This window comes from Takifugu flavidus, chromosome 1 (assembly GCF_003711565.1).
Source record: "Takifugu flavidus isolate HTHZ2018 chromosome 1, ASM371156v2, whole genome shotgun sequence".
Lineage (NCBI taxonomy): Eukaryota > Metazoa > Chordata > Actinopteri > Tetraodontiformes > Tetraodontidae > Takifugu > Takifugu flavidus.
In genome coordinates this window covers 3,586,895-3,603,237 of record NC_079520.1, presented here as the reverse complement: position 1 = coordinate 3,603,237, position 16,343 = coordinate 3,586,895, and the positions used below count along the sequence as shown (strand labels likewise).

The following is a 16,343-nucleotide window of genomic DNA, read 5'->3' as shown; positions in this document are numbered from 1 at the left end:
AATCCAGGTATAAGTCCATCTTTGATGAAAGGGCTTGGACGAAAACTAGCAGACACTTGTCTGCCGATGAGTAACCACCAGCAGTGGAGGATTCCCCTGCTAAGTCATGTGATTAACTCCCAACTGCTGCACATTCTTTCAAATCTTCTTTCATCTCCATCCCCGGTGATTACCTCTTTAAGAGACGGTATTATACAAGAGCGCAAGCAGTGATTTAAAGAGGTTCCAATTGTTCGCCGTAAACATCTGCACATTTGTCCTTTTGTGTGTTGATAAATCTTCATCATTGTCTCTAGAAATTAGCTCCAGTGATTTTTTTAAAAAAAAAGCCTGTTATACAGGTCACTATTCAGCATTTAAGGAGCTGCTATTGATCATTTTAGCTAATGTCTGCAGCTGAAGTCAGAGAGCTACAAACACGCTCAATCCCTCTGTTTTCTGCCTTTGGAAAGGATGGGGCCATATGAGCTGGTGTTGGTGTCACAGTTGTCAAATGTTTTTGCCCTAATTATGTAATAAAAAGGGAATACATGTTTTGAAGTCCTAACTGCACTTTTCAGTTTCTTTGAAGGCAAATTGTCATGTTCAGTCCCTCACAAATCAAAATCTGCTACATGTGTTTCCTCCTCCCTAAGTCAAACGACACGTGCACGCACATGCATGCACGCACACACACACACACAGGGACCCTCTGCCCCTCATACCCTGCTCCCGCCATCCACATCTGGTGTTGGTCACAGTGTCGTAGGCCCCAGGGAAAGCTTCTGGTGGCCCCAGAAATAAATATCACATCCTGGAGTCTGAGAAGGGCTCAACATGTCCAGAAAGCCATCTGTAGACATGCAGGGCCATATATATAGAATAGATAATATGTACAAACAGGGATTAAAAACTACAACTGTTAGGACCATAATACTGTAAGGTAAGGGAAATTAGCTTCATATAATCCTACTTGATTACACCTAAGAGACTGCTGTAATTAATACACCAGGTAAAATGTACCCAGAGTAAATATTTAGGTGTTCATTTTATAAAACTCTGCTAAGGACTTTAAAAAGTATATACTGTATATTGAGGGGCACTGTAATCACTTATGCAGTGACACATCCAAGACACTGTATTTATTTATCAATTGATTTCTCATTTCAACATTTATGGGTTGAGACCTCCTATTATTACGATTACAATTAATTTTTCCCCTATTTTATTCATCCCATTTAAATTCTTGAATGGATTTTAGTCATTTGTGCTGGAGGAACAAGTGAAGAGTGAGATGAGCACTAAAAAAAAATATCTGTATAAATTTGTTCCAAGTATATTTATTATCTTGTCTAACACCAGGACTACATTTAATGTCAAAAGCTTTTCCCAATGTTGGATTTGCCTTAAACCAAAATCGTGTATCTAGAATGACGTCATGGTTTTTCTCAAGTTTTTGCATTTGACCTCCACCCCCCGAAACTCATATTAAATGACTTCCTTGTTCAGGAGCAATCTCTTGACCGTGGTGCTGAAAACCAGGTGACTGGCCCCCAGGCGAGGCTTTATAAAGGCACATCCTGCATGCTGCATTAGATCCTTTTGGGATAGCCTTAGCATCTTAGATTTACGTCTAAGAGGTTTATCTGCTCGTGCCTCGGAGATTAGGCGGTGCTTAGTATCAGGCCAATTCCACCTCAAACTGCACTTTTCGAGCCAATTTGATAAGTGCCACTTACGGCTCCTGAAAAGGCGACGCCACAGAAAGAAGCTACACCAGATTGCTTAAATGAATACATAACTTTATTTAAATAAATGCTTTGTCATGACAAAAAAAAAGACAAAGGTTAAAAGAGTACATAAATTACAAGTTGAATAAATATTACACAGTGATATTCACTTTAATAATTTGAGATTTTTTTGTCTTTCTTGTTTTTATTCTTATCTTATGTTGTTCCAAATACTGACCATTTTACATCTCACTGTCCTCCTGCCACCGATGGGTCTTTTTCACAAGCCAGTGAACACCAAATTACGCAAACCAATTGTGTCTTATGTACTCAAAAAAAAACCCAAAAATATGTCAAAAACTGTACTACTTCAGTATGAAATAGGAGTATGAGCTTAAAAACCAAGTAGGAGATGTAAAACCTGAGGAAGCTGCTACTTGCAAACAGATAAGAGAGACTTTGCATGGGTCTGAACTTCCACTTCCAGTCACACCTAATACACTGAAGTATTTACACACTTGAAATGGCTGCTAATTATCCATTTTCATCATCAGTTAATCTAAATATTACCAAGTCTGGATATGGTTAAACAGACATCGATTGAGAGAGCCCAAAGTTTAAACCATCAACCAACTGTCCAAAAGTCAAAGATTTTTTTTTAAAAATAATTCCAATAAAGGATTACAGAAAGCTCCCATGCTGGAGTAAGAAAATTAGTAGTCACCTATTTTTTTAACGTGTTAATTATCTGATCGATACTGGCAGCGGGATTAATAAACCAAAGAGTAAAGTTACACTTCATACCCCTGGTGCTAGTAGTGCATTCCCCAGATCTACATGACTCCTGATGTAACTGTCTTGCTAAATGAAACTAATTTCATGCGATTGGTGACCCCGTATTGGGGAAGTGGCTAGGCCCTGATTTTGATCACTACCCACGGCACTTGGTCATCCTTTTTCCTTTCTTTTTTGCCCTCTCTGTCTTATTTCTGTGCATTCAGCCATGAGAATACAGTATCTCCAGCTGTGTGTTGCTTCGCCATCCACCCCCCCTCATTAAAAGACGTCGTTGCATTTTGAGGTCCCAGGCATGGGCTGCACAGCCCCTGTCGACATATATCACCTCAAAACACCAACTTTAAAAGGTAAGCACAAGATAACACAACATTGAGCATTTGTGGCAGTTTTTTTTTTTTTGTTTTCTGTTTTGTTCCACTAACTTCATGTTACCACATCTTAGGACATTGTTGCGTGTCAATATCTATAGAGAGTAAGTGAAATAAGTGCAAGCTGCTTTTTTTTTTTCGAAAGTGGTAGTGGGGATTTGGTGTTGGAAATGGGTTAAGAAGCCCTGTAGGAAGCACCATTTTCTTTAGTCTGAAGTTGAAGAAATAGAAGGTTTATCTCCATCCTTTATCTTCCCCTCTCAGGCATTCGAATACATTCGCCATTCCCATGAAAAGCAATCATAGCTTATTGGTTAAAAGAGATGAGGGAGCTGATATCCCACAACACTTTGTCACTCATCGTTAATGTCCAGAATTATCCCGAGGTATAGGCAGAGTTTACAGTTGGACTTCTGACAATGTTTACAGGACCGACTCATCTTTTTTTTTTGTCTTAATAAGAACTATACTGCAACCTCATTGGTTATCATCCCCAACATCATTTCCATGTCACTTTCACGTCACTGTTTAAATGCAACTTTATGTAGGAAGGCACTGTGACTTGCATTCCGAGACTATACAACCCTGTAATAACCTGCAAGTTTTTGATTTTTTTTCCTTTTTTTTGTTGTTGTTGTTATCATACCTTCCCTTGGTTGATGATAACCATAGTATGGAGGCATATCCTGTAACCAGAATGGTTCCAGAAAGTTAGCTTTTTGACACTGTCACAGACTGACAGGCTACAAAGACCTATTCAAATTGTTTACAAGCTATTTTTTTCCCTAAGCACAATTAAATTGTTGCCATACTAAGTTTCTACAGGACAAATGGGGGGGGGGGGGGATCAATAACTATATTTAAAATAATGTAATACACCATGATTACACTGTAGTAGCAGAAATGAGGGGAAACCACTTGACAAAGGGACATGGCTCAAGACTGGGCGGGCTTCACTTCACTGAAGGCAAAAATACAGCACAAACAAAACCATACAAAACTACACTTCACACAGCTGCACTCCAAGATTCAAGTCAAACTCGAGTCCTGTCACATCAGCTTAAAACACATTATTTTCATTCAGCGCTCTATAAGTTTAGTGTCGCCCTGCATGGCAGTGTCTGTTTTAGAGTAGGCACAGTTGGCGTTTCAGGCTAGCTTCGCTGTCGAAGAGCCGCATACATATGTTCATCTGTGGTGATCTGCTTGTGATACCAGATGTGTCTGGAGACGTACATCAGTTAAAGAGGAAGCCGGCCCCAAGACCACTTGAAGCTCTAGCAATATATGACAAAATCAAACAAATGAAAGAAAAAAAAGGACATTCTGTTTTTGTAAAAGGCTCACTCCATTTTTACACAACGTTCATACTACACACGCGACTACACACACATCCACACACATCATTTTGTGAAGTTACACATACCTAAGCAGGTTCCCCTATTCATAAGTGCTCTGACAGAACCACAAACCCGGATAGAGTCAACTGTATTTGTACAGTTCTGTTCCTATCTAATATTTCTTTTTTGTTCTTTGGAAAATGACTCGGGTGTCATGTTCCATAGCCTAAACCTGTTCTGTTTTCAATCAATGGGCCAGATTTCTTTTTTGTTTTTCAAAATGTTTAATGTTTCATTTTACAAAGCGCAACAAAACCCTCAACCTTCTAAAAAAAATATCCATTGAGTGCATATATATAATAATGGATCTGTGGACTGGCTTCAAAGAAGGCATCCCACTAAATGGCCTGATTGAGTGAATCATCTGGGACCCCCCCCCCCCCCCCACCCTGCAATTAGGAGGTGAGTACTTGGTCAACAACAGAAAATAAAGGTGAAAATTTGCAGTTGTCTCTTTTGTCGACTGTGTCGGGATTTTTTTTTGTTTCCCCATTTTTTCTTCAATTTTGGAGTGAACGGCGGGCAGAGCGTAAAAGGTGTGGATCAGAGAGAAGACACGGGCCCTGGGTCACGTGGTGAGTACAAATGGGAGGAGGGGGTGGGGTCGCCGAGGGTGATCCGCCCCATTTTCACTCGCTGTTGTTGCTGTTTTCGAGGTCTTTACACTGAATGTCTCCTCCACTGTAGTCTGTGCCGGGGAGCTGAACGCCATACTTGTCCACACACCAGCAGATGCCTCGTTTGCGTCCCCGAGATGGTTTACACTGAAAACAGGTTTATAGAATAGATTGTTAACCTGTGTTTTTATAAAATAAACCACAACTTTGATGTAGAGATTATATCAAGAATGCAGCCCTGCAGTTTGTGTGCCGTCACTGACTACATCATGTTTGGGACTGGCTGACAACAGGTGGAAAAAGGTTTCAGAACTGTTTGCTTCTGAAAACAATGAAGTGACACAGAAAACATGAGAAAATAGACTACAAGTGCATTCCCACGCGGGCTTGCCACAAAAGACTACAATGTTTGTTTATATTGTGTTATTCTTTTAGGTTTTTGTCTCAAATGTCATCCATTTTTTTCTCACCCTGTGTCCTCTGCTCTGGCTGGAGACATTTTCCAGGCTCAGACAGCATCTTTGTTTGCATATTAGGTGTTAGTTCTCTAGTAGTAGTTATTTGCAGCGCTTTTAAGACATGTTGGTGTGAAAATGTGATTGTGCGAGCTTAGACGTTAAATCGAAGGTGGGCGGTGGTAAATAGATGCACTTTAATCAGATTTTCATTAAACTGTGTTATTCCTAACTCCATTTCAATTAGCCTCTGAGTCAAAACAAGGTCCAAAAGCTGTCTCAGGAAAATAAACTCACCTGCTTGCGTTTGAAGAATCCTTTTCGGTCACAGTTGGGAAGGTACAAAGAGAGAGCCATAATACGTGAAGTGTCTTTCATTCCTTGAATGATTCCATCCAACTTTCTTCGGCACGGACCCTTTAAGAAAAGACATTCTTTGAGCTCCATCATACGTTATATCCCTGTCTAAGAGCTAGTACTGGATACTTACAAACTCAGGCTCGTGTTTGTCGATGGGCAGTGGTGAGTAGTCCATGGGGGATCCCATTGAGCGCTGCTTGCCAAGTTTCCTCTTCAGTTCTTTCTGCAGGGCATGGACTTTTTTACTGCTCACAATGTCTTTGGGATGGATTGGCACTTTAGCTGGCTGCAGTTCCTCTGTAATCTCTGTGGTTATTGGGTCCTCGTGAGACTCGTGATCTGCGTCAACACAGATAAACCAGATGTTATGCGACATATTGTTTTTCCGAATTTCATTTCACAGTGGAATAAAACCAAATGACAAAGTTGTCTGCCCTCTGCTGGAGAAGGATGAAGAGCTCTGACCGCCTCTTTGGACGCCAACTCTTTCAATCGGTTCACATGCTAACTGTTACCTCTATAACTTCCAGATTTACAACCAGCAGAGCTCAGCTAGAACAATAGAATTATCTGTGATCATTATATATATACAGTATATATATATATACTGTATGTAATGACATCCATACCACTTTTCCATGCTCATCAGTAACATCTACCCAAGGGAAACATGGCCAAACGAAGCACGATCGAGAAGAACAGTACATCTCTTGTCCTCTGAATGTATCAAGGTGACGAGTTAGTCTTTAGCATGAAGTGACACGTGAGCGCACACAGACACCAGACGACACGAGTTTGTCAGCATACCGACAACTAAATCCATTTACATTTACGCCTGTGCTTTGTCTGGAAAATCTGCTAACGAGTAATCTGGGCTGCAGAACTTCAGCAGGGACCTCAACGGGCCTGTGGATGTCATAACATTACCAGTCCGTCATTCAAATGGATTCAATTATAAGGCATAGGAAAAATCCAGCATGTAGAAATTTTATGGACTTTTTTGACGCAGTTCTGCTTCCCGTGGGGGCACTTTCATTTCAGAGATCTGAGACCAGCTCTTTGATCGGATGTTCACAGGTTGAGATCCTTTATCCTTAACCTAGCAACCCACCTCCCATCCCCCCACTACTGCCTATCTTTGGAACTCAACCTCTTAAGCCCAGCCAGAGGTTCTTTGAATCCACAGAAAGAAACCCTTAACACCAGAGACCCCCTCCACCCTTGGCTTAGTTGTACCGTAAGTGCAGAGTTATTGTGGGGACTCCACCAGGTCCCGAGTGGCTGAGGCAATAGTGCCAGTGGATGATCTTGGTTATATTTATCTGACTAGGAAACCCACCACAGGGCACAGAGCCAGATGCACTGAACCAAAGAGGAATGCTCACTGTGGGCTGTGGGCCAATCATTGCTGCTAGACAAATCAACCACCACTCTAAGGTCATGCATGAGAGAAATGCTCCGCTACCAACTTGCCGCCATAACTCGGTTGACTAGTCTATTAATACAGTCACCATAGAAAAATGCTCTGAGACGCAAGAGGGGCATGAGCTTCAAGAGAACTGATGTTCAAAGAGCCTGACACAGCATGAGTGTCTGGAGTCTCGTTGAGGGGAGGGGCGGCAGGCGGGATGATTACCAGAATTGGGTCTTTGGCTTCTGCTCTGCGCTGCTGTCTCTTTGAAATTAATCTCACAACTCATGACTTGGCAGGCCTTGGTTTGTGTTTAGATATGTCCTTGTGTCTGTCCGCTCCGGCGACAGGGATATTACTCGGTATAAATAAATATGTCAAACAAGCATTCCTGTGTATATCATGCAAGCAACCACTGTGGAAAATTCCTCATTGTGCAATACAAACCCATGTTTTCTCAGGATACATGTCTAAAATGCCAGTGTATTTGAAATATTGTCTGTAACATAAGGATTAATACTGGAGTGTTCTTGTGTCATGGGCAATCTCACTTTAGCACAGCACATTCACAGTATATAACATGCCTGAGCAGTCAGTCGTGTGGAGACGATTTCCAACTTTTAGAGTTTAGTGTATACATTTAAAACGATACAACTGCTCTGAAGACAATGGTGTCTGGACTTTTTTTTCTCTTCCAGACACAAAATCACCAAATTTGTCTTTTCTGAAGTGGGCTCTATGGCGCGGCCACAAAAAAAAAAAAAAAACCTCAGTTTTTCCATGCTCAGGGTACCCAGATTGTAAAGGAGGCTTAGAGGGTCTGTTTTTAACTTCTGAAACTCAGCCAAGATCCTGGAGGAGAGCCAGCAGAGCCGAGTCATGTGCGGCTCTTCAATTCAGCCGAGCCAAAAGCTCTGCTGCTATCTCTGTCTGCACCGGCTAAAGATTTCATTAGGACGAGCCCAAAGAGGTGCACCTGATATGCCTCTGTTTAAAAATTAACATCTGCACACAATTATGCTTTGTGAATATCCACTGTTTGTTACAAGCAACACCTTGAAGAGACATGCTAGTCCTCTCTTGATTCTTTCATGCCTTTGGATGGTTACAAAACATGGGGACAATAGATTATCTCAACTTTCATTAGTGTGGTATCCCAGCATTGAACCTCATCTGTTTAGTCTTTGATTAAGTCACTCTCTGCCTTGCAGCTGAAATTACATCTTTATAAGACGTAAAAGAGCCGTGGATAAATTTAATCTCAGTACGGGAGACAGGGAGGTAATGTCTGGAGAAATTAACCTCGGGGCTTGAGTCATATAAAGGGCCAGTTAGTAAACCATCCCCCCGACCTCAGATTAATATTTAAAAGCATGGCCTGATAACCACACAGCTTTGCACAGACGGAGGTGGGAACAAAAGTAAGCTAGTGAAGTTAAGGAAAAATCTATCATAAGGTGCTTTAACTCTGTCATTGAACATTTGATGAGTAACTTTAAAACCAAAAACGTTTTTTCCCCCCAATGCAGTTAAAAAGAAAGGTATTATGCAGCATGTGCGCACACAGGACACACGATACTGAAATATGCAACCAGAGTAACACGTATGATGTTGTCCTCTGAAATGTAACAGAATGTAAGCGTAAAGAGGTGAACAATTAAAATACTTGTAAATAAACCCAGAGATAATGTTAAGTCTACTTTCCAGGAAATGTGTCAACAGCGAGGCAAGTAAGAGGTTTTTCTGCCAACATTGTCTTCAACTTTTGACAATTTGAAAGGGAAAAATAACCATTGTAATGTGCGACTGAATAGAATGGGACTGGCTCAAGAAACCAAGGCTTTAGGAGCAAAGAAAGTTGTAGCTGGATTAAACCATGGCTGCTTTCATGGCCAAGTTCATTGTGTAGCTCCAATAAATCAGCTAAAGAGCACATGAGAAGACATAGGAAATGGTAAACCAAAGAGGCTCCATTCCAACCAGTTAGGAGGACAAACTCATAAAATTAAAACATTCCACATAAGCTTTAGTTATGACCACCCCCAAGAGTGAAAAATGTGTTTTGGCCCCGATGTCCTGTTGTTTCAGTGGAATTTCTGTTGTGTGACCCTGTTTGCGGTCTGCATCAGCCTGTGAAAATGGAGGAAATACCTCTTCCCATGGTATTGTGCACACAGAGTATGTTCAATGCAATCAAAAAGTTTCCTGCTTTTCTGAATGCACGGTATAAATAGCTGCAAGAACAATTCAAGGATTGTAAATCGCAAAAAAAAAAAAAAAAACTCGCAAAAGCATGCAAAATCTTCCCAAGTGGGGAATGATGCTGTAGGTAAGCAAACTTTCCGACCTGTTTACAGCCTTCATGCTGCAAAACAAGGGGCCCGCTGCATGTTGCAGCTGTTCATGTGAAAAGTGCAGCATCACAAGTGTGGCACAGGGCTCCTCAGCTGCACATTCCTAATTTTGGTCTGAGGTCAAATCCCACATCTAGGTTTGGGTTTTCAACAAGCCACACGGACGGACGAAACCTCTTTTTGGCTCACCGTCACCACAGCACAATTACTGGGTGTGACGATCTTCTCAAACTCCCGAGTGGCAGAAGCAGCTATTTTGGTGAGCGTCTGCTGGCTACGCTCTCCCAAGCCGATCCCCAAGAGGCATAAAAAAGAAACATCACAGGATCTTGCTTCAACATTAATTTGGGGTAAACACTGTGGCATTTTTCAGTGTGATGTTAGGTATGGTAGCGCACCAAACAACCAGCAATGTCTGTTGTATTTTTGAAGCATTTTTTGCCCATGGTTGTAAAACAATGGCTCAATTATGAAGCCAAGACATTACCAAGTCATTGCACAAGCAGAGATGCACTGGCACATCCATCGAACCTGGAGGAACATGCGCTAAAAGCTTTATCTGTTGGTCTGCTCGCCCTCTGTGAACACATTATTTCGGTTGCTTTCTTGCACCCTGTCTTGGCATAGATCAGGCTTTTTGTTTCCTAAATCTTGCCTCCTCCAGCAACAGCTCCAAAGCTTTGACAAACTAGACAACCATCGCGTTGATGTCCAAATCATATTCTCATCAGCATGTGAGGCATCCTTAATAATTCCTCCAGCTGATTAGAGGCAGCATGCTGAGCCTTCACTGCAACCTCTCAGATGTTGAAGGTGCGAAGGATGGAAAGCCGAACACTGTCGTTCCTTTCGCACGAGCCCATCATTAAGCTGTCAGCTGGGACCACATCGTAATCACCATAGCTATATCTAACTTGGCGTGTCTGTGCGAGCACATGACGTCCACTGTGGACGGAGCACGGTGGCTGGTTGTCATTAGCGTGAGTGTAAAGTCAGAGAGAATCATGTCTTTGACCATGAGGTTCAGTTTGTCTGCGCCGAGCCAATGGCCAGCTGCGTGAGTGATGTTGTGGACACGGACTCAGCAGATGTTGTATATGTAAGAATATGTGGTGACGAGCGAGCCGCGCTCATAAAAGCAATGTAACACTGTTACTGCATGTGAAGTTTTCTGGTAAACATTAAGCTCAACATGTCTGTGGACTCTGCATACAACAGAATAATGTAGAAAATAACAAATAGTGCAAATGATATTGTCATCTATGCAGATGCAAACAACTGAAACAAATTTTAAATGTATTTTAAAAAATCATACAGTGAAGGCAGCAGGTTTCTTGTTGCTATGCTATTAAGCTGCCATTTCTGTGCGTGTGTGTGTGTGTGTGTGTGTGCGTGCGTGTGAGTAGTATTCTGGATTTGGAACCACTCCCTAATCATCTTTTGTTTCTTGGCAAAGAGCAATCTGTTAAAACATAAGGCCCTTTCAGAAGCTTGAAGGACGAGGGGCCTGCTGCTATGAAGTCATATCTGTTGGCAAGCTTTCCAGGGTCTGATTCACTCGCGGGGGGGCTAACAAAATCTGAGTGCCCCCAGTGCACATACCACCTCCTGTGCCTTATAATCCAAACAGCTCCAGGGATCACAGAGTGGGAAAAATGTGAATTAATGCACCACTGGGACATGAACCTAGACACAAAGTGATGGCCAGGATTCTTTTTCTTCGACCAAATACAATGGTGGGGGCTGTTGGATAGCAAAGATTCTTCTCCCCCCATTGTTTGGCTGCCCCAGTCAATATTTAGTAGGCTGCCAGCCCTCATGGCCTCTCAAGTGTCATGAACACTTGAGCTCCTCCTCCCTGTGTTTGACTCACTCAGCTGGTGCTGCACACAGGACAGCTGTGATCCCACACCGCAGGGATCCAGAAGCTCACCTCGCCGGTGTCCGAGCATAGAGATGTCTGACAGAAGGGCCCTTCAGACGCAAGACGGGGCCACAGGCATTCTGCTGAATCACTGCCTTGTGACTGCGCGTTCATGCAATGAATCCACCACCAGAGGCAGGAAAAGATGCTCTGATTACCTCTGTGGGCCAACAAAGGAGTCAGAGCTTGTGTGTGTGTTCCAAGCTGCCTGAGGTGCCATCACTCACAGCGATCACGCACAATACACACCCAGACACCCACACAGCCCCGCCTAAGTAGACCTATGCATGTGAGCTCTCTGGCACACACAAACTGATGTCAGCCCGTGTCGTTTCCCAAACACAGGGCTTAATGGGTATTCCTGGAACAATGACGTCCATGACGGAGCCACATCGTGAAAAAGAATCATTTAGAGGAGAGGAAAGGTTGAGCCCAGCGGTGGCTCATTTTTACAAAACATGGCATGTGGCCAAAACCTCTGTGGTTGCCACCTACTTAACTAGTTGTTGACATGCTGATAAAACTCTTGAATGACAGGAGGGGAAAAAAAGTCCTCTTCAAATCTTCAGTCCTTAAACGGCTGTGCATTTTTCTTTTCTGTTTCCTTTAGTACAGATTTAGACTCTGGCATTCTCCAGGCTATAAGTCAACACCTTAATGCTAAATTAAAACATAAACTCCTTTGATTGGCACCGCGCTACATTTTTTTTCCCAAGCAGTTGAGCGTGATTATTGGAAATGTGCTAAATGGTGTGGAAAATTATGGTGGAGTTTGATGGACACTTGTTGCAGCAACTGGCATTAAATGTGGCAATTTGCAAGAATGAAACCCTGTTAAAGAGTTCCCCAGCTTTACATCGTCTCACACGCACCGCGGCGGAGTGCACGAACCGCATTTCTTCTGAGGGAAATCTGTTCAGACCATTACGCGCTGTCCTAAAAATGTAAATATACAAGAGCCACTGCCTGGATCTTTTATCAGCCACCCTTTCTTCTTTAATAGAACGCAATTTGGCAGCCCGTCGCCCGCACTATACCAGATCAAATCGGTCGGGACGCGATGTGCGCGCATTCGGAGAGCCGCTGACCGCAGCGCACGGATAGGCAAGTGCTGGTCATTTTCTACCGCCAACGCTTCTAATCATCCGCAATAAAACCACCGCGTCATTCCAGTTGGATGAGTAAGAAGCCTTGGTAAATTTCTGTCCCTGCGCAAACCCACGAGGAGAGGAGGTATAAGCTCCTGCAGCCAGTTTAATCAAGGCGGTGGATAAAAGTTAATCAGATGGCACCTCAAACCATCTGTCAGAGAGCCCTCATGCGCTAAAGAGCCGAATCCAGAAGGGAGACAGGGGGGTGGAAACAAGATCAAAATATCGATTTATGCCCTCATTTAACCGCAATTGTACCCCGAATTCGTCTGTGCAAAATACATGATTATAACCCACTGGTAGTGGTGGTAGTGGTGGGGGGGTCTCCTCCACACCGTCAAACACCTATCAGCAAAACTGAGCGCGTCGGTTCTCTATCGTTCCGTTTCTAAAATTGGCCACATTTTATGCTCCCCCGTACATGCACGAATGCATTCGGCCATGCAACCGGTGCGCGTCTTACCTATGGGTGGGTGAGCAGGTTTGTATCCTTTCTCGTTGGTGCACACCCCCCTGCCATGGAGAAGCGCGTGCAGGGGCTTCTCCTCGCCGCTCCTCGGCAGGCAGCGGAGGCCCTGGGTGCAGGTCCCTGTGTAAACGCCGCACGCCTGGCCCTCGGACAGGGCGCACGTTAGGCAGCATCCGCAGCCCGGCTCTTTGATTAGCTGGCAGCCGACCGGGACCGGAGGACACATGGAGAGCGCCTTCTGGTCACAAGGCTCGCACGGCACGTAAGAGCCCAAACACCCGGACAGCCCCAAGATAAATGTCACCAAGAGGCAAAAACTCAGAAACATTCTCGGTGTTCTGTTCAGTTATAGACCTGAAACGCAAAGAGGAGGGGAAAAAAGTAGACTGGTCTAATGAGCACAATGACTCAGTCAGATAATCCGATTTTTAAAAGCTAAAGCCAACAGTCTCATCCAAGAGTGTTTCTATCTATTAAAAATTACATTAGAGGTTTGCGCCGCGCGCCGCGCATAAATGAGTCCTACTCAGCAATTTCGAACAAATATGCTGTTTCCCCCGATATATTGTCCTACATGCAGGCGCAAGTCCCTGCACACAGCGTGACTCCTCTTCAGTTCGGACTCCGGTACTTTCTCCAACACAAGTTTCTGAACGGACTGATCAACTTGAGCGCAGCCTTGCCTTTTTAAAACAGCCGAGCCCAAACCCCTGACTATGAATTCGCCGAACAGCAGGGAAGGGAGGCGCACTTGTTCCACGGCCTGGCAGACGGCCAGACTGCTTTTTTTCTATCCTCCAGCAGCAGCAGCAGCAGCAGCAGTAGAAGGAGGAGGAGGAGGAGGAGGACGACGACGACGACGACGAGGAGGAGGAGGAAGAACGCTCTCCGAGCTCAACTGATGCCGAGAGAACAGCCCTCATCATATCTTTCTAGCAGAGCTCAAAACGTTCGAGCTTTCACTGCGTGCAGAGCTGTCTGGGTCGGAACATGAGATAAGAAGTGATCTTATTTTTAAATCACCAATTCTGGTTCTTCAAGACAGAACAAGACGATATAAAGAAAGAAATGAAAAGAAAAAGAAACTTCAGTGGCAATTTTCTATATCACTAAATGAGGTGACACTCATGAGTGGGAGATTGGGTTCTTATAGGAAGGCTCAACAGCCTGGTTATGATGAGAAAGAGCCCAAATGGTTCTAGTGGGACAGACTCAACTGTCTGAAACCATTCATCAAGAACATCCCAATGTAAACACCCTCCCACCATTTCATCCAACTCGCTTCTATCAGAATAAAAGTGATTTGAGTAGACTTCTAGTCAAATACGTACGTATTTGAATGATTTTTATTTAAAATAACAGTGCTTTAATAACATGTTAGCATTATTTTTTTTTAAATTTCCAGTACAAGTTTGTCAGTTACAAAAAAACACACAATAAAAAATAAAGTATGTTCAACTCTGGCCATGGCTGTGACAGCTCGCTGGATCGTGGCGTGAATTTATTTCACGAACAGAAAATAATTTCAGACATGTGGATATGAAAACATCTGGCGTTTAGATCTGAGTCTTAGAGAAAACATTTCCTACATCTTTTGCTCCTCCTGTAAAAAGAAAGAAGAAAAAAAAACCCGATGGTAAACCTGCTTGACTCGTAGGAATGTCATTGTCATGGGTTGAGACAGACACATTAGGAAGGGAAAAGCAGGACTGTGGCAGCCGACAAAGTGTGGGACTTAAAAAGTGCTGAATCAAACACACTTGTTGAAATTTCTGGCTTTGTCTGTGTGTGTGTGTGTGTCTGTTTATGTATTCTTCTTGTACATTTGTAAGAAAACACCGGCAGGGGTACCTGCTGCAGTTAAGTCGTCACCTGTTGCTTCCACTCGACCCATTTGCTTTACAAATTGAGCCAGAGGGCAATTTCAATTTCACTATAACTCTCCTCTTTGAAAAACTCACTCACACACACACACAGTCACATCACTACGTAACCCTAACCCATTCTCCCCCCCAGATGGGGCTGCATTATGTCCCTATGAAGAAATTGTACCCCTAATGTGAAATTCTGCTCAGATTTGGTCACCACAGCTTGTGTAACACTCACGAGTTAAATGGTGAGAAAATAAGAAGGGAAGGACTTTTGAAACTGTGATTTGAGACAACAGCTTGCCAACAACTGGGCTCTATTATTTTATAGGCTGTAAGCAAAACAGAGGCCTGACTGCTTTGCTGTGGGCTCTGCTCCTACCACACATGTATTGTAAATCAGCCCAGTTGGAGCTTTTTTGCCCCTCCCCACCACCACCTCTGCCACATTTTTTCTCCCATAAATAAAAGCTCAGGATCAAAAAGTTGAATCTGTTGTCATACATCCTTAATGAATCGGCAGAGTCATCTCCCAGATGTCCTGCACACACATTTGACCTGCATCTTTGCATTTGCCGGCAGTTGAGGAGTGTATGCACCACGGTAGTTCCACAGTTGACCACTAGAAGGCACTGTTAACAACAGTAAGCTCTGGAAGGGCGTCAATGACACATGTTCACTTTATAAACTGTTACAATCATAGAAAATTATCACATTAGTTGATTTTTCATCATGGCACTAAGAGCAGAATGTGTTGAAACTAGATAGACTTCAAATCCATAGCCTTTTCAACAGATAATCATATACTTTAGCTTATTAGAAAACTGAGAACACATTTCTAATTATCTTTGGGATAGGTCTTAAATTAAGTGGTTTTCCTCAGTTAATCTGAGCCATGGTGATATGAACTGGGTTCACTGAGGTTCCGTAACCGCTGTTTACATTTCTGGGATTTTTGGTTTCTATATGGCTTTTTCCCCCAGCTTCCCTTCACACACCACCCCTCACATTCATATTCATGCTATCACATGCTATCCATTACATGCAACAACCAACAGAGACATGGGGATTGTTCCCTCTGCTTTATTATTAGCAGAGGGAACAAATTAATCAGCCGCCAACAAATTAATCCAACAGCTATACAAAGAGCTTAAAGTGACTTTCAGCGATTGTGTTCATTTTCATAAGCAGCAGAAAAAGTCATTGTTGCAGATGGGAGAAGCGAAACCCAAAGAGTGTAAATTGAGACATAGGTTTGAACTGCCCTGACTAAACCTGAGCAGAATAACAAGCTGGATTAGGAGAGCAAAGAAGTACAGATTAATGACACATTCACTAGAACTCAGCTGGGCAGAGGGCGACGAATGAAGCAAGAGCAACACAAAAGGAGAGGAAAAATGTGTTTCCAATGAAAGCACTACTTTACTCAGAAAGGCCATATCGCTCCTATTGCTTTGTT

At 43.1% G+C, this 16,343-nt stretch overlaps 1 protein-coding gene across 1 annotated transcript; it reads right to left on the bottom strand.

Moving 5' to 3' along the window:
- Nucleotides 1-1,760: 1,760 nt before the first annotated feature.
- igfbp5b (insulin-like growth factor binding protein 5b) lies at nucleotides 1,761-13,768 on the bottom strand. Its single transcript, XM_057011738.1, has 4 exons — nucleotides 13,011-13,768; nucleotides 5,838-6,046; nucleotides 5,645-5,764; nucleotides 1,761-5,039 (listed from the first exon to the last, which is right to left on the bottom strand). The coding sequence occupies exons 1-4, from the start codon at nucleotides 13,342-13,344 to the stop codon at nucleotides 4,905-4,907; spliced, it is 798 nt and encodes a 265-aa protein (XP_056867718.1). The 5' UTR covers nucleotides 13,345-13,768; the 3' UTR covers nucleotides 1,761-4,904.
- Nucleotides 13,769-16,343: the final 2,575 nt, after the last annotated feature.